Source organism: Pleurodeles waltl, chromosome 10 (genome assembly GCF_031143425.1).
Source record: "Pleurodeles waltl isolate 20211129_DDA chromosome 10, aPleWal1.hap1.20221129, whole genome shotgun sequence".
NCBI classification, from domain to species: Eukaryota; Metazoa; Chordata; class Amphibia; order Caudata; family Salamandridae; genus Pleurodeles; species Pleurodeles waltl.
The window spans coordinates 477,690,659-477,717,641 of NC_090449.1; the positions used below are offsets into that span (position 1 = coordinate 477,690,659).

A 26,983-nucleotide genomic window follows, 5' to 3' on the forward strand; every position below is an offset into this window, starting at 1 on the left:
GATCCAAGGACACGTTTCAGTCACTTGGGTCGAGGACAGAAAGAGTCTTGGCCAGCGTGAGCATTCTGAATTTTAGAGGCTGAAGGTTAGTCGCCTCTGTTAAATAGCAATGCTCTTTCAGTGTATACCGTTCCCAGCTTGTCACCAGACAGAATGAAGCTATCCAGTGTCTCTGTTTCTGTCTTGTATTCAGTTCTTACTATCCTGGGCCTAATTCTAACCAATGTATTATCAGTGTATGTTTGGCAGCTGGTTTAAAGGAGTGTGAAGCACACATCAAGCATGTTAGAACCAGATTGAGACGATAGTGCATTCTGACAAGTCCTAACACTAATAAAGCCACTGCATCACCTTACGCAAAGCAAACACCTATATTTCTAAATGGGCAGTAAAGGCCAAACGCCATCAAAAAGAAAAACAAACACATCCAAAGATCAGCGACAGCAACAGAAGACCATCAGAAGACTTTCTCAATACTACATTGTTTATACTACCCTGAATTTCCATGTTCTCCAAATTTTTCCCACAAAGCAGGTTTTTGCACCTCTTCCGAGTTTCTCAAACCTGTCTCCTGGCATACATTCAAACTAATTCTCTTGACTCTAATCTATCCTGCATCACTACAATCCAAGCTCCCTTCTTGATCAAATTCATCCACCTTTTCTGTACCATCATACAAAGAAACTCTCTCCATAGCAGCAGTTATCACTGTAGTTTCTTGAACCTCTTTCAGCATAATAGATTCTGTGAACATCATCACTTCTACAGAATCACCTGACCTGATCACATTAGCAAGGGTGACTAGCCATTGATCAGTAAATAATGCTCAACGCTGACTGTCATCAGTTATTTCAGGTCCAAACCTTCTGCATACATTTGCACAGTGCATAAATGTATCACTGACATTTGCTTCTTGCCAAGCAACTTTCTGTGCCACACCTCAGCACATCTTCCTCATCAGCCCATGACCTTAATTCTTTATTTGCAGACAATCTGCATTTTTGCTTCTGTGGACAAACTCTATCTTATATTTGTAACACTTTAATTTAGATACCAAGTACGCCAGACACAATGAAAGTTTAGCTGCACTACATGCAGCCAATGGTCACCTGAAATTAAGAGATGTGAGCACAAGAACAACATTCTACACAGTATGTTCCAATGTCAAGGACAATCAAAAACAAGCAATGGTATCTCACTCTACGGCATATCTACCACACTCTGCCATAAAGAAAAGCCCCTAAAGCATATGATGTCACATATTATTTTCTACAATTACTCTGTGTGCACAACTTAAAGGCATGTTGTGGAACAAAGGTGTTTCAGCATTGACTCTCATGTGCAGCTATGTTGAGCTAAATGACTCCACGGTGTCCTCACACTGCCCTAGAAGTGACAGAACAGAGCTGAATATATCAGCGACTCATGTGTACTGACATCCGTTTTTTAAATCTTTCTTCTGCGCACTTAGCAATGGATCAATTTGAACAAACTGTTGATGAGGGAATGCTGAATTCTAACTTGGGACCATATTACAATGTGTAGATTCATAGAACAGGGAGGTGGGAGAGCAGCAAAAAATCTGCAGTTAGATAAAACCATCCACCAAAAAGACTATCACTTAAGATAACTTGTTTTTCTCATGAATATTTCTAATCGGAGATTCCTCAACTGTATTATAAATTTGAAAGTATAGTGACAGAATGTGAAGGGTGGAAGAGGTGAATTGAAACAGGGAAGCCTTACAGGACCAAATGGGCAAGCCAGGCACTCCTCTTGCCATCATAATTTCAGCAGTCTTAGCACTGGAGAACTGGGCCCACAGCCCTTCGGGGACGTTCCTCTTGACCAATGCGTAGCACATTTTTATGTAGAGGGTGATTCACTTTGACAAAGTCCTCCTCTGTACTGCCTTCCCTTTGTTAGCATCATCAAAACCCATGAAGGACTGATCATCAACAGGGTGTCCTCTGGTGTAACCAATTTATAAATGTAAGGTTCTCCTGGGGTCAAGCCGTTGAAGCCTCTGCTCTTTCAAAGAATGTGGTAGAGAGAAGAAAGCCAGTATGGTGATCAAGTGTCTAACAAGAAAGAAAGATACCACTTTCGTTACGAAGGCAGCCCAAGTCGTCAGCCCTAGTTTGTCTGGAAAAAAAGGGGGTGTAAAGCGGTTGCACCAACAGAATCTGCAGCTCACTCAGGAGGCGCACAGAAGTGACAGATGTAAAGAAGACTTCCTGAAAGCGAACAGAAATATTCCTTTGGAAAGGTGGTGTAAGGAGGTTGCACCAACATAATCTGCAGTTCAGTTAGGAGGCGCACAGAAGTGTCTGAGATAAGGAAGACCTTCTGATAGTGAATAGCAATATTCCCTTGGATAGTTGTTTTCCTTGTGCATCAACACAATGTTTGTTAGTATACGTTTCTCATCATTGTGCAGAACAATGATCAGCAGTGAGCAAGCAAGACACTGCCTCAGCCTGCTATCAGGAGGGTAGGGTAGAGGAAAAAGGGAGATTCAGCAAGACTTTTTTTAAACTTTCAACAGCATAATTTAGTATTTATTTTATCGCCTCCAACATATTGTACAATTTCAAACCTTATTTAGGGTTAGGTGATTTTTTTTGGTAATCACAAATCTTTTTCAAGTGCACATGGTGAAATTAAGAAAGCTGTGTCTTAAGTATTTGATTTTAACTAGGTTAAAATTAATAGTAGATTCTGAGAAAATGTGCAGTAGTTGTATTACTAGATTTCACGTTCTATCATTAATTTCGAGAAGCAAACTTCCTAGTGGAAAACATCTTAGAGCAACTCAAAACCTTTCCTCCGTTGTATTCTCGTGGGAAACATCCTGAACAACGAGGTCTAAATCACTACTTGCCAGAACAACTACTCCTAAACAACTATAACGTCTCTACAACTAAGTACTGAACAACTACTGTCTAAACAACAATTGTGCCTGAATAACAATTGCCTGAACAACGAATTTTAAGTTAAGGTTTTCTTTTTGGTTTTTATGGTTTATTAGTTGTTTACAATATATATACTGCTAAACAACTAAAAAGTCTCTATATATACTGCTAAACAACTCAAAAGTACTGAACAACTACTGTCTAAACAACAATTGTGTCTGAATAACAATTGCCTACAACTAATATGTATATTAGTTGTAGGTAATTGTTATTCAGACACAATTGTTGTTTAGACAGTAGTTGTTCAGTTCTTAATTGTATCTGAATAACAATTGCCTACAACTAATATACATATTAGTTATAGGCAATTGTTATTCAGACACAATTGTTGTTTAGACAGTAGTTGTTCAGTACTGAATAACAATTGCCTACAACTAATATACATACTAGTTGTAGGCAATTGTTATTCAGACACAATTGTTGTTTAGACAGTAGTTGTTCAGTACTTAGTTGTAGAGACATTTTAGTTGTTTAGCAGTAGTGGTTTAGGCTAAAGTTGTTTAGGACCTAGTTGTTCTGTCACATATTCATTCTCATAAAGAAAGGCTGTATTACATTTCTCATGTTTACAAATAAAAGACAGTGCCGTCATTTTACACAATACTAAAAGAATGCTAAAATGCAGTGTAAGAGGTCAGGATTGTGAACATAGAGAGCACAAGAAAACCAACCCCTCTGGGACCAGGGGGCAACGTAAGTTTGAACCAAGTGGACGAATGCCACTTGGCCTTTGTACAAGCCGATTTTACAAGCCAACTGTCTGATTCACAAAGATGGTCAAGAATTTGGTTTAGCAAAGCTCCTCCTGTTGTTGAAGTAAATGTATGACCTTTGCGCACACAAGAATTCAAAGTTTACTTCTGTAATGCTACAAAAGGTGCAACATGGCACAAGTATTTCAAATCTGACATGTTAAGTGCATTTAGTGAAGAACTCTAGCATTAAAACGTCTAGCTCATAGAAATGAAACCATGCTATCAAAGATGTCCACAACCTAGCCTTTACAATTAAACTGAATCTGGCACTAGTGGCTTAGGTGATACCGGATCCTAGATATTGTTTTTTCTGAGTTTTTGTAGATGGATCCTAACACTCCATAATAAGGAATAATTGTTACCATTGGTTCAGAAATATAGCAGTCCTTTATGTCTAGGTCTCCAAATGTTCTAGTGGTTACATTTCAGATCATCCAACAATCTGCAGTTCAGCTTTCTGTGTAACACCACAATTTGATCATGCTTCCCCCATCTCTCGTTATGCAACTTCACTGGGTTCAAGTTGCAAAGAGAGTGCAAGTTAAAGTTCTATGTACGGTGTTGCTGCTGTCTTTCTTAAGGCAAAACCTTTTTTGGCACAATCCTTTCAGTTAATTTTGCTCTCCACACTCGGATGAAATTCGATGCTCCACGTTTTGGAGGACGTTCTTTCTCATGTTGTAGAATTCACTGCCAGGTTGGATCTGCCACATTTCTTCCTTCCAGAGTGTGAGAAAAAAACTAAAACTTTGTGTTTCACTTATAAAATGGCACCCATCTCCATTACTGCACCAGGAAGCCTTAATTAATCTAAGCACATCTACAAATATCCATTCATCTTCCCTACCTTCTTGTCAAGTTTATTTCTTTCTAGTCAAAGTCATGGCAAGGAATGCAAAAGAAAGTGCTAGCGTTTGCATTTTCAAGAATCTTTCCTTTTTTTTTTTTTTTAACAAAAACCATGGGGCATCTCTAGTTAATAAACAAACACACAACATAAATCATCGACAATTGTGTAACAGACATCCATCAGAACCTTCTGTTCTCCCCCAAGGCTGCTGTGCTAGCTACTTCTCTATTCTCACCCTCCACCTCTAATTGTATTCACTAAATGAAACTGTCTTAACGATTTTGAGTGAAAAATGTAAATAAAGAGTAAAAAAACAAAATATTGTTTTGCATAAATAAAGCACAATATCTAAAAAGACTTATCCTGCATATTTCAAAAGGATCTGAACCTAGGGATGCATTTTCTTGTTTGTGATAGTGAAAAAAATGTTCAAACGTGTAGACCAACATCACTATAATCACCGGGCCAGGAAAACACACTTAAAATGCGAAAAGAGAAAACTTTTGCTCTGCATAATTCTTGATACTTTTTATGTTACTTTTTATTCCCTAACTTTGTTTGGTCATTTGTTGTCTCAAATTTAAAAGAATGCCGCCTGTTTAGAAAGTGTTTACAGATTGCAGTCAAAAGTTTAACGTTATCAGTAAACTGTCATTAATATTCTGACTTGTGAGTCTGTGTGTGCTCCAAATGTTTTGATGTGGGGCATTGATAATTAAAGCTGAGCCGCTGCACCTTCTAGGAAGGACAGTGGTCAATAGCATAAAAACAATTAAGCATAGGTTTAAATGGTGTACACAAAAGAAATGTCAGGCCTATTAAGGTCCTATTGTGGCATGGCAAAAGGTTTTGCAATAGGGTATTTCAAAGAAGAAGGCTGGTGTGACAAACAAAAAAAAAGAAGATAGAGTCGACATGTAACCCTTATTTGTGCCTGCTACTAGACGTTGCAGGGACAATGACGGCACAAATAACACATTAGAGAGTTTGGCTTTCATGGAATCAGGGTAACTGTCTCTACACCCGGCCACAATTTTTCCCAGCACCCAGAATAGATACATTTCATTGAAGGATGCCTAGTTGCGAGGATAACATCCACTACCTCAAGAAGTAATTCAAATGAGCTCTGTTGTTGCCACTCAATTTTCAAAATCGAGGAGACGGACAGTGAAGATTTGGGTGCAGGACCCTCCCCTATTTCTGTGACAGGAGGTCCTACTATAGACGCAGCTGGATTGAAGGCAAATGCTCAAGCATTTCAGGTACATCATCCTCCTGGTCCAATCCGGAGCTATTGAAGTGACTTGGCCCCCGTCTTGCTAGACTTTCCTCAGAACTCAAGGTAAGAGAAATAATGACAGGAACACGTACAGGGGTTCCATTGTTGGTGAAATACATCTTCACTGAGGGAACTCCAACTTGCACTAGTATGCACACCCAATATTCTCAGAGATAGTGACCAGACCTAGCCAGTGCATGCACCACTGTTTGAAGGTGTTTTGTGCAACCTTGGGTGAAGCCGCCATGTGTGGTGTGCCAGCTGGTGCCTGCTTAGCACTATTGCCCTGGTGTTCAGAGACCCAGACATGCGGTTGGTCATCAGGAAAATCTGCTGCTGATCTAGCCAATTCCAAGGACAAAGGACCTCCATGTAAAGGATCCAGGCACAAGGCCCTATGAGCACTTTACAACTAAAACACAAGAAGCGCGGAAAATGTATTATATAGTAGTTAGAAATAATACCAGGTGGAGAAACGAGTCACAGTGCTTGTGTGCGTCGTACAGCTCCTGAACGTCCGACATACACAGCACTGGGAACCCCTTCGGTACAGGCACCAGAGGGATTTCCTTTACAAGCAAACAGCCTCAGGAGCTCCCCCATCTCCCAATGCTGTTTCTGTGTTTTCGAGGAAATGTCACCAGAGTGCTGTCATTCCCCAAAAAATTAAAGAGAAATGAGCCGATCTGCACATTTCACTTTCTCTGCATCGGTGCTCATGTGGCTATCACAGCCCCCCGAGCACTGACCCAGAGGGGAAAGGTATCGTTGGAAAGGGGAGAATTTCTCCTTTCCAATGGTACCTTTCCAAAGTGGATCCCTGCTTGGCAATCGCCCAGGGAAAGCGATCCCCAAGCAGGGACATTCAGGCACAGAGTGTTTAAAGTCCTTGACGCACTGATAGAAGGAGCAGCCACAGCATCGATCCGGTAGGCGCTGCAGTGAAATTTCAGCCATGAAGCGGGCGCTGTGTCGATTTCCGGTTGTGGGTCTGGCGTGTGTCATTCTGGTTGGCGGTGTGGCAATTTTCCAGTTGCGAGGCAGGCGTTGCGTCAGTTTCTGCAGGCATTGCATCGATTTTCCGACAGACAAGGATTTCCTGAAGGGATGAAGTCTTTGTTGGCCCTGAGACTTCAGAACTAGGAAGCAAGCTCAATCCAAGCCCTTGGAGAGCACTTTAGGAGGAAGGCAGAGTCCTTCCAGCAGAGTCAGGAGAACCAGGCAGCAGGGCAACAAGCAGGAAAGGAGCACTTCAGTAAATCAGTCCTGATGAGTCCTTTAGGCAGCCAGGCACTCTCTCTGAAAGAGTCCAGGTGTAGGTCCAAAAGTGTCCGATTTGGTGGGGTCAGAGACCCAGTTTATATACCCAAAAATGCCTTTGATGTGGTGGAAACTTCAAAGAGTGGTTTTGAAGTGCACAAGTTCCCCTTTCAGTCCAGTCCTGTGTGGCAGGATCACTGTGGGGGGTTATCAGTCCTGTGTGTGTGAGGACAGGCCAGTGGCCTTTGAAATGTAAGCAAGAGCCCCTCCACCCTTCCTGCACAGGAAGACCCACTCAGTATGCAGATAAATGCAGATGTGACTGAGTGTCTTTTGTGTATGGCTGTCTGGGTCGAATACACAAGGGGAGCTGTCAGCCAGCACAGACCAGACGTGAATTTGAGAAAGGCTGTAAGGCACAGATGTCAGTAAGTGCAGAGAAATTCCCACTTTCTAAAAGTGGCATTTCTAAAATAGTAATATTAAATCCAACTTCACCAGTAAGCAGGAATTCTATTACCGTTCTGGCCATACTAAACATAGCAGGACCACTCCTTCCAGATCAGAATCTACAACTCAAAAGTATATATAAGGGAAGTTCTAATGCTAGTCTAGGAGAGGAGCAGGCCTCACAGTAGTGGAAAATGAATTTGTGAGTTTTTCACTACCAGGACACGTAGAACACATAAACATGTCCTGCCTTTTACCTACATAGCACCCTGCCCCATGGGTTACCTAGGGCCTATGTTAGGGGTGACATACGTAGAAATAAGGAGTTTATGGCTTGCCAAGTAGTTTTAAATGCCAAGTCAAGTGGCAGTGAAACTGTACACACAGGCCTTGCAATGGCAGGCCTGAGACATGGATAAGGGGCTACTTATGTGGGTGGCATAATCAGTGCTGCAGCCTCACTAGTAGCATTTAATTTACAGGCCCGGGGCACCTGTAGTGCACTTTACTAAGGAGTTACTGGTAAATTAAACATGGCAATTGGGTAGGAATCAATGACCATGTTTCGGGGAGAGAGCAGATGCACTTTAGCACTAGACAGCTGTGGTAAAGTGCGCAGAGTCCTAAAACCAGCAAAAAAAGGGTCAGAAAAATGGAGGGAGTCAGGCAGGTAAAAAGATGGAGGGTGACCCTAAGGTTGCCAGGTCTAGCATGCGTCCCCCCAGCTGAAAGAGGGGAGAGCTACTCAACTTCTTGGGAGGTCTCATCACTAAGGCAGAAACATCTGGAGAGACCATCTGCATTGACGTGGTCAGTCCCCGGGAGATGCTCCACTGTAAAGTCCATACCCTGTAGGGAGATGGACCACCAAAAAAGTTAAGGATTTTCACCCCTCATTTGCATGAGCCATCTGAGGGGCCCATGGTCTGCCTGAACCCAGAAGTGGGTCCCTGACAGGTATGGTCTCAGCTTTTCTTTCAATTGCACTCACTTCTGTTCATGTGGAAGTAACCTCCTGCTAATGAAGGCTACTGGTTAGTCTAGGCCCTCCTTACTCAGCTGCGCTAAGACTTCCCCTATGCCATGCTCTGATGCGTCCATTTGCACTATGAATTTCTTGGAGTAATCAGGGGCCCTGAGCACAGGTGATGTGCAAATGGCTTCCTTAAGGGAATCAAAAGCTTTCTGACAAGCCGCTGCAAAATCATCAACCTGGGCTGTTTTTTTTTTTTTTTTTTTTTAGAAGTCAGCTCAGTTAAGGGGGCCACATTTGTGCCATATCCCTTAACACATCTTCTGCGGCCTGGCCATGACTGGAGACATTGCTTCCTGGTCTCGCAAGAAGAACAAATCCAGGGGTTTCATCCCCTACTGCTGCTGGCAGTTCCTCAGAAGAGACATTCTCAGGCTCTCCCAACACATCATGCTCTTGGTTGCAGGACTCTGCCCAGGCTCTCAGCACCTTTTGGAACTTTCCCTTCTTTGAAGCTCCATTGGCCGGTACCCCCATATCCTTGCAATAGCCCTTCAGCTGGGGGATTGTATACTCCTCCAGCTTAGCCAGGTCAAACACCCCAGCTCCACTCGTGGACCAGCCAGAGACATGATGTATAGGATTTAAAAGATCAAAGCAGGGAAAATTGCAGAAAATGGAAATAAATCAGATTGACCTCTGACTGTGGGTGGGTAGTGTACACGTTGCTATTATATGGAACCGCACAAACAAGTCCTATCCTCACCGCTGATCACCAATGTTAGAAACTGGGTCTCTAGTTGGCAGAGGTATACACCCTTGTCCAAGTAGGTACCACAATCATAGTCAGGGTAAGTCACAACACAAACCAAATTATCATGTGTTCACCCTCTGGTGGCTTGGCACAGAAAAGGCAGGCTTAACTTAGAAGGCAATGTGTAAAGTTTCTGTGCAATAACTCATACAGTAACACAGTGAAAACACCACAAAAATACACCACACTGGTTTAGAAAAATATATAATATTTATCTGAATAAAATAGGGTCAAAACAACAAAAATCCAATAAGCAAAGTTGAAATATCACTTTTTAAAGGTTTAAGAGAGCCTCAATCCTTAGGAATTAATGGTTGGATCTTTCTATCACAAAGTACCTGGGATGCGTCAAAAATAACGATGCATGGGGGCTGCAGAGGAGGAGATGTGTGGAAAAATAAGTTGTTGCTTCTGATTTTAGGGGCACAGCCGTGGTTCCTTACTGCAATACAGTGATATTTTGACACCAAGGGACGATGCGCTGAAAATCCTTGATGCGCTGGTAGAAGGAGAAGGCACTGCATCGATCCAGTAGGCAATGCGGCAAAATTTCAGCCGAGGCAGGCGATGCTCTGATTTTCGGTTGCAGGTCTGGCGCTGCATCGTTTCGGTCGGTAGTGCAGCGATTTTCCAGCCCCGAGGCAGGCGTTGCATCAATTTCTGCAGGTGTTGCGTCGATTTTCCAACACATGAGGACTTGGCGAGCACTTCAGAAGGAAGGCAGAGTCCTTCCAGCAGAGTCAGGAGCACCAGTCAGGAAAGCAGGAAAACAGCCCTTCCGTAAAGCAGTCCAGAAGAGTCCTTTGGGCAGCCAGGCAGTCTCTCTGACAGAGTCCAGGTGTAGGTCCAGAAGTGTCCGATTTGGTGGGGTCAGAGACCCAGTTTATATACCCAAAAATGCCTTTAAAGTGGGGGGAAACTTCAAAGAGAAGTGAACAATTTCCCCTTTCAACCCAGTCCTGTCTGCCGGGAACACTGTTGGGGTTATAAGTCCTTTGTTTGAGGCCAGGCCACTGGCCTTGAAACGTAAGAGAGAGCCCCTCCACCCCTTTCTGCCCAGGGAGCCCATTCAGTATGCAGATGAATACAGATGTGACTGAGTGTCCTATGTTTATGGCTGTCTGGGTCGAATGCACAATGTGAGCTGTCAACCAGCACAGATCAAACGTGGATTGGAGACAGACTGTAAAGCACAGATGTTAGTAAGTGCAGAGAAATGGCCACTTTCTAAAAGTGGCATTTCTAAAATAGTAATATTAAATCCAACTTCATCAGTAAGCAGGATTTTCTATTACCGTTCTCGCCATACTAAACATGACAGGGCCACTCCTTCCAGATCAGAATCTACCACTCAAAAGTATGGCAGTTCTAATGCTAGGCTATGAGAGGAGTAGGCCTCACAGTAGTGGAAAATTAATTTGTCAGTTTTTCAATACCAGGACACATAGAACACATAGAGAACATGTCCTGCCTTTTACCTACAAAGCACCCTGCCCTGTGGGTTACCTAGGGCTACATTAGGGGTGACTTATATGTAGAAAAGGGTGTGTTTAAGGCTTGGCAAGTAGTTGTAAATTCAAAGTTGAGGTGGCAGGGAAATTGCACACACAGGCCTCACCATGGCAGGACTGAGACATGTTTAAGGGGCTACTTATGTAGGTGGCACAATCAGTGCTGCAGTCCCATTAGTAGCATTTAATTTACAGGCCCAAGGCACCTGTAGTGCACTTTACTAGGGACTTACAGGTAATTTAAATATGGCAATTGGGTAGATACCAATGTTACCATGTTTAGGGAAGCGAGCATATGCACTTTAGTACTGGACAGCAGTGGTAAAGTGCACAGAGTCCTAAAACCAGCAAAAACAGGGTAAGAAAAATGGAGCGAGGTAGGCAAATAGTTGGGGAATGATCACCCTTAGGCAGTCAGGTCTAACACTACACCCATTTTTAAATGGCATAGTTCAGACCACTAGCACACCCAGGAATGTTGTATTTAATTAGTGTAGGGGCTGCCCGTCAATGCTCCCCACCCCCCAAATAAACAGGCACAGCCTTTCTGTCCCGGGGGGGGGAGGGGGCAGATACCCAGCTTGGCACCAGGGATTTTTTTTTAATTAGTGTAGGAGTGGGGGCTGCCCAGGATGGGCATGACAATGCCCACCTAAAAGATGGGCACTGTCTTTCTGCTACCCTCCTCTCCCCATCTAAAGCATCTCATTCCAATGGCAAGCAAAAATAAATTTGACTCTTTTGGGTGTTGATTTGGCTAACTCCCAAAATCCTCCCACTTGCAATGGTCAATGGGTGCACTTTTTGGGCTTGGGTTGGCTGTTACCTACAAAACCCTACCAGACCAAGTCACTTCTGAAAAGTAGACATCTGGGGAAGTCCAAGGTGGTGTGCTTCAAATGAACCCACACCATATTCTTACCCATCATGCCCTGTTAACCTCCAACTTTGCCTTAAGTCACAACTTGTCCCTACATTTCTGTGATGGAAACCTCCGGAATCTGCAGGAATCCAAAAAACTCCTACCACTCTGAATTGCCCCACCTGTGCCAATAAAAACTCTGCCCCACTTGTGTGGCTGGGTATAGTGCCAGTGACAGGAACAATTCCAACCAAATTCAATAGGAGTCTCCACGCAAATGCTCCCTTTGTCCTTGGTTCAATCCCTTCTAGTCGCTCCCCCGGCCCAGCACCACACGTGGCACAGCTTTTTTATTGGCACATGTGGGGCAATGCTGGGTTGCAGGAATTTTGTGGATTCCTGCAGATTCTGGAAGTTTCCATCATAGAAATGTAAGAAAAATGCATGATTTTAGGAACAATTACAGGTTTGCATGGCGCTATGGGTAAGAAAACCTAGGGGGATCCACAGGTTGGCTAGGTTTCCCAGGTGCCAGCTGAGCTAGGGTCCAAAATCTAGAGCTACCCACATCGGAAAAAATCAGCTTTGTTGGAAAGATTTGCTGTGTCCCGTTTCCTGCCTCGTGCACTTGGTCTACCCACACAAATAAGGCACAATTTTTATCAGGAGACTTGGAGGAATGCCTGGTGGAAAAAGTTTGTGGCTCTCTGCAGATTCCAGAACTTTCCATCACAGAACTGTGAGGAAAATGTGTTTTTAGTCAAAGTTTGAGGTTTGCAAGGGATTCTGGGTAAACAAATGCAATGTGAGCCACGTAAGTCAGCCCACCCCGGATACCCCTAGCTTCCCTAGGTGACGGCTGAGATCAGATCCAAAATCTAGAGCTACCCACATCGGAAAAAGACGGTCCATTTTGGGTGGAAAAATGTGTTGAGTTCATGTTGCGTTTTGGGCTTTTTCCTGTTGCAGGCAGTAGGCCTACCGACACAAGTGAGGTACCATTTTTATCAGGAATGTGTAGGACCACAGAATAGTAGAACATTTGTTATTCCTGATTGTATTTCACTGCATTTGTGCCTTTAGAATTCAAGCCAGTGTATAAGAAAGATGCAATTTTGAAAAATACACTTCAAATCCTACGGTAGTAGAAATAACCACAGCTCCTAAACTTTATATTATGTGCCCATTTCAGAAATACATAAGTTTGCTTGATACCCATTTTTCACTCTGCCTATTTCGCTCTAATGAATGGTCTATACTCAGTACTCAATGAAAAGGCTTTGTGTGGTGCAGCTCAGTTGTTTGTTCTCGGTGGCCTGGGTTCTTGAAGAACCTACAAACCTGATGTATCCCCACAACCAGAAGGGGTCTAGCGGATGTAATGATATATTGCTTTTGTCAATCTGCCTTCTTGATAAAAAGTTACAGACGAAAAAGTTGTCATAAGTGCCTATTTTTTCCTAGACATTTTCAACAGTTATTTTCCTCTGGAAAATCTTGAGGGAGCTACACATATGAACCGTTGCTGAATTCAGAATGTTGTCTACTTTTCTGAAATGTATAGCTTTTCTGGATCAACCATGGGTTTTATACTGGCTTCCATCACAAACTGTAAGTAGGGTCAGAGCACAACAAAATAGGGGAAATAGGTTAAACTCCAAAACTGTGGTACAACATTAGTTTTTTTTTATTCAGCTCTGCATGTCCCTGAAAGCTGGGAAGATGGCCTTAGTACAGCAAATGGTTTGTAGATGTCAATTTTAGGGGGAAAAAACAGGCAGGTTTATCTGGAGCACTTTTTTCCCTTTTTTTTTTTTTTTAAACTCCTAATGTTGCAATATTTTGCCTATTTTCTCAGTCCCTCCCAGGGAATCCACAAACCCTTGGCACCTTTAATATCCCCAGGATGCTGGAAAAGAAGGATGCAAATTTGGCATGGATACCTTAAGTGTACAAAAATTTATGGAGGCCCAATTAGCCAAAGGAAGAGCTCAGCAATGGGGGGGGGGGGGGGGGGGTGTCTTGGCAGTGAAAGAGCTAAGCGGACCATCATGTGGGCACATTCTTCCTATAGAACACAATCTAGGTTTCCCAATCAAAAGGATAAATTTGCCAGTCGAAATAGAAAAATGATCCATTTCAGGAACATGGACAGTATATTCTCGATATGAAGGTCTCAACTCCGAAACAACCCTCGTTCACCCCCACAATTCAACCAAAAGAAGTTTCAATTAAATTTGCCTCTTTTAATTGGTCTTAACCATATCAATTATGAGCTCCTTGACTGTGATAGGTTGGTATCTTAATAATTTCAGGCAAAACTACTTGTGTTTTGAGCTACATAGATTTAAACTGTCCCAGCGCTGGACAGTACAGGTATAAATTAACAAGTGCCATACAGAAGTTTTTTTTTTACACTTTGTTGAGAATTAACTAAGATTACAGAGCCAGCCTTCCCTAAAAGATTGTTCTGCAACATCACCTGCTACCTTGAAGCAGTAAGGGGTTTTCAAGCAGAGCACAACAATTATTACACAATGACATTACCTCTTGGCACACTGCGGGGATGGGAGAATGGCATCTGTCAGCGTCACCTTGTTCCGTTCCAAGGATGTGGCAGACTGAGTGTGGTTCACAGGTCTGTTGGCAAAGAGCACGTCATACTCCACACAGCAGAAAAGAAAAGTGGTGAAGGTCACAACGAAGACAAACTGTCTGCAAAGGACAAACAAGAAACCCTAAACAAAGAGCTGTGATTACCTGTAGATAAGACTCTCAGAGACATCATTTCCTCAAATTCAGAGTGGGGACCAACAAAAAAAGTATCTCTATCACTCAAACTTCCCTCAAAACATGTTAGAGACTATCAATAGGTTAACATTTCAAAAATACCCCCAAAAATGACAGTTGAAAATAACAAAAAAAGAATGGTTCAAAACAACCTTCATCCATAACAGAAAGCAGTGAATATGAGATGCCTTCCTTAAATCAAGGGCAGAAACTAGCGAGGAAAATGTAGATTTTCCACAGCCTGGTGGGCAGAAAAATCTGGATTTTATTAAAGAAACAGAGGCCAATATAATGGGTATTTCTTTATTGCCACTACTCACAGCAGTTCCTTTAAAGAACATAGAACTTAGAATCTCAACACAATAAAACCAGAGATCCCCCAGCCCGTAGCCTTATTTTTAGCAGCTGCGACGGTAAATAACTTTAAAATGTAGAACTGTCTCTACGTCAGTCTATGGAACAACCAATCCATAGGACAACGTAGTCTCCAACCAATCCAAACAAGATTAACATCAGCTCTTCGAAAAACCATCTCGCGATCGTCATTATGCTTTTCCACTTGCTACATGATAAACAGAAAAAAACATTCAATTAGGGTTGGGTTAACAGGAGGGATAATATTAGGCTCCATGACTTTAATAAAATCCAGATTTTCTGTTCAACAAGCTGTGAAAAATCTACATTTTATGGCAAGACCTGGAGGCTAACATTATGCAAGTTTAAAGCATTTCCAATAAACAATTTGCGACATTCACCGCTGGTTTAAAGTAAAACTTCCTAAAGGTCACATAATTCGACCAATCAGCACAATGTAGAATATCTTGCAACAAACCGCTGATCATGAAAGCTTTTGAAGCAGTTGCTCCTCTCACTTAGTGTGCACCAAACACACTAACGTCCACACCTGCTTTACTCATTAACTCTTTCAATACTTCTTGCAAGCGATGGAGAAAACACCGCTTTAAAAGACTTCCTAAAAGAAATATGTAACTGATTCAATCTACTTGGTACCACCTGCGTTGTTTCCTTCTCATACTCCTTAATACACCCAACCATACATATATATATTCTCTGTCTTAAAAAAAAAAAGATAATATATCGAATATGAATTTGTTTAAGTCCTTTTAGTTAGACAGAAACAAACACCCTCCGGTGAATAAATTCTACTCGTTATATCCAGTGCTTTCATATCAGAAACCCTTCTAAATGAAACCAAGCACAATAGAATTGTCAATGTCTTTAAGTCTTTTGGTGAAAGAAACTCATTTAAATCCCAACCATTATGGAATTCCAAAATCTTAGAGACAGTGCATACTTAATTATACCTGAAAACCAGTGGCTCAGCTAATCTTATACTCCTCATCAACCTACGCACTTCTATATCCTGTCTAACTGAAGATCAGTTTACCAACTGATGTCCTGCAGCAAGTGCCGATCTATACACATTCACTGTTCTGTAAGACAAGCCATCCTTAAACTTCTCTGTCAGGCAGTTTATCAGTTCCACTGAGGACACCGAAATAGGATTGAAGTCTCACTTCATGCACTAGCAAATCCATTTTTGCCATGCCGATCTATATGTCTTTCTTGTTCCTGGAGCCCAGGATTCCTTAATAAGAGACAAAGCTTGTTCTGAAAGACCTGCCACTTCCCATACACCCCTGAAATTCTCCATGCTACTAGTCTCAACTGATGTGATATTACTAACTCGTGAAGATCCCCTGCCGGACCCTTTGAAAGTTCTGGAAACCAAAGCAACATAATTAGAAAATGTCCACTGAAACTCCAACAGAATAGGGTGCCACGCCTGAGCTCATCAGAGTGGCGTTACCACCACAATTGTCTCTTTCCATCTGCGGACTAATACTGTCACGTGAGTAATCGTTGAAAATGGTGGAAATGCATAATGATTGATACCCCTCCAATCCTGATGGAAGGGGTATATCCCAGCTGAACCCGGATCCAGACGCCAACTGAAAAACTTGCTCATTTGAGCGTTCAGCCTGCTGGTGAAGAGATCCACCCCAAAGGGACCTCAAACAACTTCCGCTTGCAAGAAAAACTCTCTGTGTAATATCCAGTCGCTGGAATCTCTGAAATTCTGAGAACACCAACCTGCCACTACATTGCTCAGCACTAGGATATGTTCCGCCTGCACAAAAAAAACCTCTTTAGACAATATTCCCAAAATACATTTGCTATCTCTGTTAAGTCCCTCAATCGTGGACCTCCTAGTTTGTTCACGTAACGAACCTCAGACACACTGTCCAGTCCCAAAAGTGCCTCGCCTTGTCTTGAGTGAAACGCTTCATTGCAAAAGATCCTGCCAGCAATTCCGAGCAATTTATATGCATTTCTTTCTCCTCTCCTGTCCAATGAACTCCTGCTGACAGTGACCCACACTGAGGACCCCCAGCCATCTAAACTCGCATCTGACTCTATCACCATTTCTGGGGTATCTCCAAAAACTGCTCTCCTTTTCCATGCCGCCATACTTTTCAACAACCATCTGAGCTCTTACCTCATTTCTGCTGAAAGAACAGGCTCCTCCGAATATTTTATACCATTTCTTACATGTATTGCTTTTAATCTCTGTAGAGACAGTAATTCAAAGGACCTGGAAAAAATAACCTGAATTTTATATGACAAAAGGCCAACAACCCGAGCTAACATCTTTGAAGAGATCTGATCTTGTTTCAAAACATTTTGAATTTCCTTCCTTATCCTTTTTAGTTTTTCGTTTGGTAACTTCAAAACCCCTTTACAGTAGTCACCTGAAATACCATTTGAGTATGCTCCATCACCTTCACCCTGCTCTGATCCATGATCAAAATATCTAGATAAATGATCAATCGTGCTCCTCACTCTCTTTCAGATAAGATCCTACCAGATGTAAAACTTTCGTGAAACACCATGGGGGAGACGACAGACCAAACGGGAGGCAAACGAATTTCAAAGTCTCTCTGCTCCACCTGAAGATAAGGTACTTCTGGTGAGGTTCCCACATTGGAACAGTCAGATAAGCATCTTTCAGATCTAGTTGAGTCAACCCATCTCCTGTCTGAAGAATGCATCCCTTCCATTTTGAATTGGTTATACACCACCTAATCGTTCAGACTTCTCAAGTTTATAACTGGTCTCATTCTCTTGTCCTTTTTTTCTATTAAGAAAATACTGCTTAGAAAACCTCCTTGTTCCTGGGTCACTTCTACAATAGAACAGTTCTCTTCTAAATCTTTTACCTCTTTGTCCACCAGCTCTGCCTGGCCTGAAGTGAACTCTACTGGGAACCAAACTTTGAACCGGTCCCTCCAAAAATTCTATTTAATAACCTTGCACGGTCTGTAACATCCATGGATCTTTGGTCACTCAACACCAAGTGATATAAAGCTGGGCAAGTCTGCCGCGCAATTTTACAGGGGTAACAGTAAGGTCTGACCTTACCTGATCCTCGATTTCGACCATCACTGAGCCCTCCAAATCCCCTTGAATGTTGCCGCTGTCGGTAGAAGGACGATTTCCATACTCTGTTAGTGGGGCCATAACCATGGGAAAACCGAACCTCGGCTGGAAAAACGACCCCTTATTCTTAAAGCCCCATCAAAAACACATTCATGTAATACTCTTTTAATATCTCTCTGTAACTACTGTATACAGGAATAGGCACCTACAAACAGACAAAGACTTAATTAATTTGTCTTCGAATAGCAGTCCCTTGGCTGAAGGACCTGCCTCATTATTCCCCAAATCTATCAATTTGGGATCTAATAAAAGTCTAAATCTTAGGGTCCAATTCAGGTGTCACTAAAACTTTATCCTCTTGACAGAGTGTAGGGCATTGTGTTCTTAACCTGACCTCCTTCGAAATTTGTTTTCTCATCCAAGCATACACAGTTTTGTACATGTTCTAAAGGCGACCACTTTGGTGAAAGAGGATGCCTTATAAAGAAAGGATCAAACACTGAATCCTCCACAAGCTACAAAAAAACAGCCTTAGAATTATCTTTTTCCTTTGCCGTTGTCTCCTTAATTGTAACCACTTCATCACTTCCTGACTCAGCTGTTTCAAAATCAGAAGAACAACTAAATTCAACTTCGGCACTACCCGAAAATTTGTCACAATGTACTAACTTGTGTTTACAAACTTTTATTGTATTTTTAGTTTCTCTGTTTGGGCCTTTATGTTGCCAACCATGTGTGTCCTGGACATTCTTGTTTCATGCAAATACAACTTCCATGCTCTGCCAATGCAGTTTTCCTTTTTTTTTTTTAATGTAGAAATTGTTCACCCAGGTGTTTTCTCTTTCCTGACACCTTCCCCTGTTTAGCATTCTGGGCGGTCTCACCCACAGACCAAAATCTTTCTTCGTCATAAGTGGCTTTGAAACAGGCCATCATGGCTTCAAACTGTTTCTACATTCGAGAATTGGAGAGAATTAGGAGAAGAATAAAGCCACAAACACATTCCATTCCCGCTCAGCTGTGCGCGAGGAAAGCCTTCATAAGATACTGTCATTAATGGAAGATAGGCCTGCTCAAGCTCAACAGTCCTAAGACGGCACAATCAGTGCGAACCGCACATATCACACTGCCAGCGTAAGGTCAAGTTTCAACCAATCGTCCGAACTGGTACACCGAAACACGGTAAATAGCAGAAATTCAATTAATGTAAAAACCCTGATATAGCAAGAATCTCTCATAAAACCAGGCCATATCATAAACCAGACACAATAAAACATAACTAGCTAAAAAGAACTAAAAACAAATTCTGTAGGAATTTGTATTCAATGAACATAAACACCAACAACACTTACAGATGTCCAGTCATATGAGAAAAAAACACACTAAGTTGCCAGTCAAAACATCAATATTCACACCTCACACATAGTACTTAACTGCTGGAGCAGCAGCAAAAAAGAAGCCTGAGGACTGGGGGGGATCTATGGTTTTATTGTGTTAGGATTCTAAGTTCTATGTTCTTTAAAGGAGCTGCTGTGAATAGAGGTAATAAAGAAATATGCATAATATTAGCCTCTGGGTCTTGCATAAAATTACACAGCTAAGCATCTCAAGAAATTCTACAAGTAAGAAATAATGTATGCAGGGGTGACCCATTCAAGACATAAATAGAAATAATCAGCATGAGGGGATAATTATCTCCCTCCCACACAAGAAGCTAGCATAATCCTCTAAGGATACATACACAAAAATAAATAAAATAAATGTGCACAAAATGTGGTTAAAGCTTTCAAACACTATCCAAATAATTACCATTTACAAGAAGTGGGAGATTGGCAGAAACATTAGCACTATATACATGAACAACAGGCAACCAAAAGATCCTCCAGCTTGGCTGCCCCCCCCTACTGCATGGTTGCACCAACTTGGTGTATCAACAAGTATGGACGTATCATTACAAAACTATCTGGGAAATTAAGGGGACCAAAGACAGGTTATGTGTATATCTGATACAGAATATCATGGGCTAACAACCTCTTTGCATATTCAATATTGATACCCCCAGTAACATGCAGGCATTTCGCAATCAGGAGAAACTTTACAACGCGCTCCTTATCTTGAGCAGTAAACCCATATATTTTTTATAAGACAGTGGACATATCCCAATAGCTATATGACAGCTTTTGACGTTTTCTGCTAGCTCTGATTAGGTACTGTATTTAGCAGCCCACTCCTAAGCGTGTCATCCCCAATAATGAAAATGTCACTTACCCAGTGTACATCTGTTCGTGGCATTAGTCGCTGCAGATTCACATGTTTGGCACAGTCCGCTGCCTGGTGTTGGGCTCGGAGTATTACAAGTTGTTTTTCTTCGAAGAAGTCTTTTTGGTCACGGGACCGAAGGACTCCTCCCTCCTTGGCTCCATTGCGCATGGGCGTCGACTCCATGTTAGATTGTTTTCCCCGCAGAGGGTGAGGATGGAGTTGTTTGGTATAAATAGTGCCCATGCAATGGAGTGAATATGTATGTACGTTAAGAGTTTCTAATAATTATTTACAAATGTTCAGATGTTTAAGATTTATGATCTACTTCTAAACGGCTACAGGCTTCCCGGGGAGGTGGGAGGGTACATGTGAATCTGCAGCGACTAATGCCACGAACAGATGTACACTGGGTAAGTGACATTTTCAGTTCGATGGCATATGTTGCTGCAGATACACGTTTGGCATAGACTATAAAGCAGTTACCTCCCCTAAAAGCGGTGGTTTAGCCTGTAGGAGTTGAAGTAGTTTGGAATAATGTTCTTAGTACAGCTTGGCCCACTGTAGCTTGTTGTGCATTTAGTACGTCTACACAGTAGTGTTTAGTAAACGTATGAGGCGTAGACCAGGTTGCAGCCTTACATATTTCGCTCATAGGAATGTTTCCTAGAAAGGCCATTGTAGCACCTTTCTTTCTGGTTGAGTGTGCCTTTGGTGTAATAGGCAATTCTCTTTTGGCTTTAAGATAGCATGTTTGAATGCATCTGACTATCCATCTAGCAATGCCTTGTTTAGAGATTGGATTTCCTATGTGTGGTTTTTGAAAAGCTATGAACAGTTGTTTTGTTTTCCTGATTAGCTTTGTTCTGTCAATGTAATACATTAGTGCTCTTTTGATGTCTAATGTATGTAGTGCCCTTTCAGCCACAGAATTTGGTTGTGGGAAGAACACTGGCAATTCTACTGTTTGATTTAAATGGAATGGTGAGATTACTTTTGGCAGAAATTTTGGATTTGTTCTTAGAACTATTTTATTGTTGTGTATTTGAATAAATGGTTCTTGTATGGTAAATGCCTGTATTTCACTTACTCTTCTGAGGGATGTGATTGCAATGAGAATTGCGACCTTCCAGGTTAGATATTGCATTTCACAGGAATGCATGGGTTCGAAAGGTGGACCCATGAGTCTTGTTAAGACGATGTTAAGATTCCATGAAGGAACTGGTGGTGTTCTTGGTGGTATAATTCTTTTTAGCCCTTCTATGAATGCTTTAATAACTGGTATTCTAAATAGAGACGATGAATGAGTAGTTTGTAGGTAAGCAGATATTGCTGCGAGGTGTATTTTTATAGATGAAAAAGCGAGATTTGCTTTTTGCAAATGTAGTAAGTATCCTACTATGTCTTTAGTAGAGGCATGTAATGGTTGTATTTGATTGGCATGGCAGTAGTAAACAAATCTTTTCCACTTAGATGCATAGCAGTGTCTAGTGGAAGGTTTTCTAGCTTGTTTTATGACCTCCATGCATTCTTGTGTGAGGTCTAAGTGTCCGAATTCTAGGATTTCAGGAGCCAAATTGCCAGATTCAATGATGCTGGGTTTGGATGCCTGATCTGTTGTTTGTGTTGTGTTAACAGATCTGGCCTGTTGGGTAGTTTGACATGCGGTACTAGTGAAAGGTCTAGTAGAGTTGTATACCAAGGTTGTCTTGCCCATGTGGGTGCTATCAGTATGAGTTTGAGTTGGTTTTGACTCAACTTGTTTACTAGATATGGAAGGAGAGGGAGAGGGGGAAAAGCGTACGCAAATATCCCTGACCAACTCATCCATAGAGCATTGCCTTGTGATTCGCGGTGTGGGTACCTGGATGCGAAGTTTTGGCATTTTGAGTTTTCTTTTGTTGCGAACAAATCTATCTGGGGTGTTCCCCAAATTTGAAAGTACTTGTTCAGAACTTGGGGGTGAATTTCCCATTCGTGGACTTGTTGGTGGTGTCGCGAAAGGTTGTCTGCTAGTTGGTTTTGTATTCCTGGAATAAATTGTGCTATTAGGCGAATGTTGTTGTGAATCGCCCACTGCCAAATTTTTTGTGTTAGGAGGCACAATTGTGTTGAGTGTGTTCCTCCTTGTTTGTTTAAATAATACATTGTTGTCATGTTGTCTGTTTTGACAAGAATGTATTTGTGTGTTATTATGGGTTGGAAGGCTTTTAACGCTAGAAATACTGCTAACAGTTCTAGGTAATTGATATGAAATTTTGTTTCATGTATATCCCATTGTCCTTGAATGCTGTGGTGATTGAGGTGTGCTCCCCACCCTGTCATGGAAGCATCTGTTGTTATAACGTATTGAGGCACTGGGTCCTGAAATGTCCGCCCTTTGTTTAAATTTTTGCTGTTCCACCATAGAAGCGAGAGGTATGTTTGGCGGTCTACCAACACCAGATTTTGAAGTTGACCCTGTGCTTGTGACCATTGTGATGCTAGACACTGTTGTAAGGGTCGCATGTGTAGTCTTGCGTTTGGGACAATGGCTATGCATGATGACATCATGCCTAGAAGTTTTAGCACAAATTTTGCTTGTATCTTTTGGTTTGGAAACATAGCACTTATTACCTTGTGGAATGCCTGCACTCTTTGTGGACTTGGAGTGGCAATTCCTTTTGATGTGTTGATGGTTGCTCCTAGATATTGTTGTGTTTGACACGGTTCTAGGTGTGATTTTGTATAGTTGATGGAAAACCCCAGTTTGTGAAGGGTTTGTATGACAAATGTGGTGTCGTTTGCGCATTTTTTTACTGTGTTGGTCTTGATTAGCCAATCGTCTAGGTAAGGGAACACATGTATCTGTTGTCTCCTGATGTGTGCTGCTACTACTGCTAGACATTTTGTGAACACTCTTGGTGCAGTTGTTATTCCGAATGGCAACACTTTGAATTGGTAATGTATTCCTTTGAATACGAACCGTAGGTACTTTCTGTGAGAAGGGTGTATTGGTATATGAAAGTACGCATCCTTTAGGTCTAATGTGGTCATGTAATCTTGCTGTTTGAGCAGTGGAATGATGTCTTGTAGTGTGACCATGTGAAAATGGTCCGATATGATGTAGGTATTTAGTGTCCTGAGATCTAATATTGGTCTTAATGTTTTGTCTTTTTTTGGAATTAGAAAGTACAGGGAGTAAACTCCTGTGTTTTTTTGTTGTACTGGTACTAACTCTATTGCATCCTTTTGCAGTAGTGCTTGAACTTCTAGTCCTAAAAGTTCTAAATGTTGTGGTGACATTTTGCGTGTTTTGGGGGGGATGTTTGGTGGGAAGTTGTGGAATTCTACGCAATAGCCATGTTGGATTATTGCTAATACCCAATTGTCTGTTGTAATCTGTTGCCAAGATTGGTAGAATTGGCTTAGTCTTCCCCCCACTGGTGTTGAGTGAAGGGGTTGCGTGACTTGAAAGTCACTGTTTAGGTGGAGGTGTTTTTGGAGTCTGGAATCTTCCCCTACTCCTTGGGAATTGACCCCCCCGATATCCCCTGAAACCTCCTCTTTGGAAGGAACCCTGATATGGTGTGGTTCTTGTTTGTTGGCTGGTGGTGTCTGTGGGTTGGCCACGAAACCCCCCTCTAAATGGAGTTTTTCTGAAAGAGCCTCTGCTCTGCAGGGAGTAGAGTGCGCCCATGGCCTTGGCCGTGTCTGTGTCCTTTTTAAGTTTTTCAATGGCTGTATCCACTTCAGAGCCAAAAAGTTGTTTCTCGTTGAAGGGCATATTAAGGACAGCCTGCTGGATTTCAGGTTTGAAGCCTGAAGTGCGTAGCCAAGCGTGTCTCCTTATGGTGACAGCAGTGTTGACTGTTCTTGCTGCAGTATCGGCTGCGTCTAGTGAAGAGCGGATTTGATTGTTTGAGATCGTTTGTCCCTCTTCCACTATTTGCTGCGCCCTTTTTTGGTATTCCTGGGGAAGATGGTCTACGAGAAGTTGCATCTCGTCCCAGTGTGCGCGGTCATATCTGGCCAGCAGCGCTTGTGAATTTGCGATGCGCCACTGGTTGGCTGCCTGTGATGCTACTCTTTTCCCTGCCACATCAAATTTTCGGCTTTCTTTGTCCGGAGGTGGGGCGTCGCCAGATGTATGTGAATTCGCTCTCTTGCGAGCTGCCCCTACTACCACGGAGTCAGGTGGTAACTGCGAAGTAATAAACACTGGGTCTGTGGGTGGTGGTTTGTATTTCTTATCCACCCTTGGGGTGATGGCTCTTGATTTTACGGGCTCTTCAAAAATTTGTTTTGCGTGCCGTAACATCCCTGGTAGCATTGGGAGACATTGATATTGGCTGTGTGTAGCCGAGAGGGTGTTAAATAAAAAATCATCCTCTATAGGATCGGAATGCAGTTGGACATTGTGGAATTCTGCTGCCCTAGCCACCAGTTGCGAGTATGAGGTACTGTCCTCTGGCGGTGACGGCTTTGTGGGGTATGACTCGGGATCATTGTCCGGCACTGGGGTGTCATACAGGTCCCAAGCGTCTTGATCCTGATCGTCATGACTTATGGTAGTTTGCGCTGGTGAGTGCATTTGTGGCGGTGTTTGTGCCGGCGATGCCTGTGGTGGAGAGGGCGGAGGCGTGACTTTTTTAACCACTTTGGCTTGTGGTTGTGCGTCATCCTTTGGAAGTCCGATCCTTCTTTTCCTCATGATTGGGGGAAGGGTTGATATCTTCCCTGTGTCGTGCTGGATGTACAGTCTCTTTTGTGTGTAGTCCGATTCTACACTTTGGAGCTCTTGTCCAAATTTGTGCATTTGGCCACTCATTCCTTGTTCCGCTGAGTAGGATGAAGGTGTGGTATTTTTCGGCGCCGAGAGAGAATCTTTTTTCGGTTTCGGCACCGACAGAATTTTTGTTCCTTTCGGCATGGATTCTCGGTGCCGATGTTTTTCGGTGCCGGTATCTTGTTTTTGTCTCTCGGAGCCGCTTTCTCGGCTCCGAGGTTGCTCCATGGCGGTCCCTCGACCGGAGTCGGGTGTCTTCGCTATGGGCGTGCCCTTTTTCGGCGCCTTCGACGGGTCGCCTGTTTTATGGGTCGAGCCATGGCCTGTTGGCAGTGGCGTCCCCTGGGCTTTCGGTTTGTCGATGGATTTACTTTTCGACGTCTTACTCACAGTTTGTTGCTGTTGTTCGACGTCGGAGTCTCCGGATTCTGATTCCGGAACCGAGAATGTTTCCTCTTCCTCGTCGAAACGTTGTTTTGTCGACGTGGACGCCATTTGTTGACGCCTGGCTCTTCGGTCCCGGAGTGTTTTTCTGGACCGGAAGGCTCGACAGGCTTCACAGGTATCCTCCTTGTGCTCGGGGGACAAGCACAAGTTACAGACCAAGTGCTGATCTGTATAAGGATACTTACTGTGACATTTTGGGCAGAAACGAAACGGGGTCCGTTCCATCGGCTTCGATGTCGCACGCGGTCGGGCCGACCAGGCCCCGATGGGGGATCGAAACTACCCCAAAGTCTTCCGATGATCGGTGTCGATGTACCTAACTATCCCGATACCGAACGGAACAATACCGACGCTTTCTTCCGAGATTCTGACTAACTTTCCGAACCGAAACACGGAGCGAAAAGGAATACGTCCGAACCCGACAGCGGAAAAAAACAATCTAACATGGAGTCGACGCCCATGCGCAATGGAGCCAAGGAGGGAGGAGTCCTTCGGTCCCGTGACCAAAAAGACTTCTTCGAAGAAAAACAACTTGTAATACTCCAAGCCCAACACCAGGCAGCGGACTGTGCCAAACATGTGTATCTGCAGCAACATATGCCATCGAACATGATTGTTCTCAAAATGGTCCTCACCAAAGTACATTATTTGAACAACTGAGCTGCCATAACAGCAATTCTATCTACTATAGTTGATCAAAAATAAACATAAATAAATGAATCATGGCACATTTAATAACTGGTTGCCTGGTTAATACCAAACATCTTCATACATTCAAATAAAATGAAGAACATTATGAACATTTCACATTATTACACCATTTGAATCATTTCCACTGATGTTCCCATGTGCTTAATATCACAGGTTTGTACTATTACCTCATATAATTAAACTTCTATTAAAAGTATGTTACAGGAATGGCAAGGTGGAGATGTGGCCTAGCAGCTCTAGATGCTGCCTTTGGAAGTTGGGAACTTGGGTATGAATCTTAGACCCGGCACTAAATCCGATTTGTGGTTCTGGGCCAATCACTTAACCTCCCTCCAATTAACAACTATCTGCCACTTCACAGCTAGGTTCACGCAATAAAAATACCAATACATCCATATTGGCACACAGACAAAAATAATATGTGGGTATCCTCAAAGGTAGATTGGGAGCTCAAGGGTATACTCTAACCATATGTGTGCGTTACAGCATTAATATTAATAATTAGCTGCTGAGAGGAGAGTTGTTGGTTTGCTAGGTTTTGAGCAGAACAATGTCTCTCATAGGTATAATTTAATAGGATATACATTCAAGAGGCTGAATTACCTCATGCAATCCATGCTTTGGTGTGAATATTTCTTCAACCATCCACATTTAGGACCACACACTCTTTAGTTTTGCATATATAGTAACATATATATTTTACCATTTTCATTTTCAAACAGATTCAGCAAAGTAAACACAATTAATCCAAAACAAGGCCAGTCAATTAGGAAAGTGCAGACCAGTGCATAGTGTCCCCAGAGTGAATAAATCACAA

The 26,983-nt window shown here is 42.5% G+C and overlaps 1 protein-coding gene across 4 annotated transcripts in view; it reads right to left on the reverse strand.

Annotated features, from left to right (window-relative positions):
- The window catches only part of ATG9B (autophagy related 9B), a 411,143-nt gene that overhangs the window by 222,110 nt on the left and 162,050 nt on the right, over positions 1–26,983 (reverse strand). For all 4 annotated transcript variants that reach the window (XM_069210766.1, XM_069210767.1, XM_069210768.1 and 1 more), the window contains one exon: positions 14,277–14,444. In XM_069210766.1, coding sequence (XP_069066867.1) covers positions 14,277–14,444 — 168 coding nt within the window. The remainder of the gene's footprint in view (positions 1–14,276; positions 14,445–26,983) is intronic.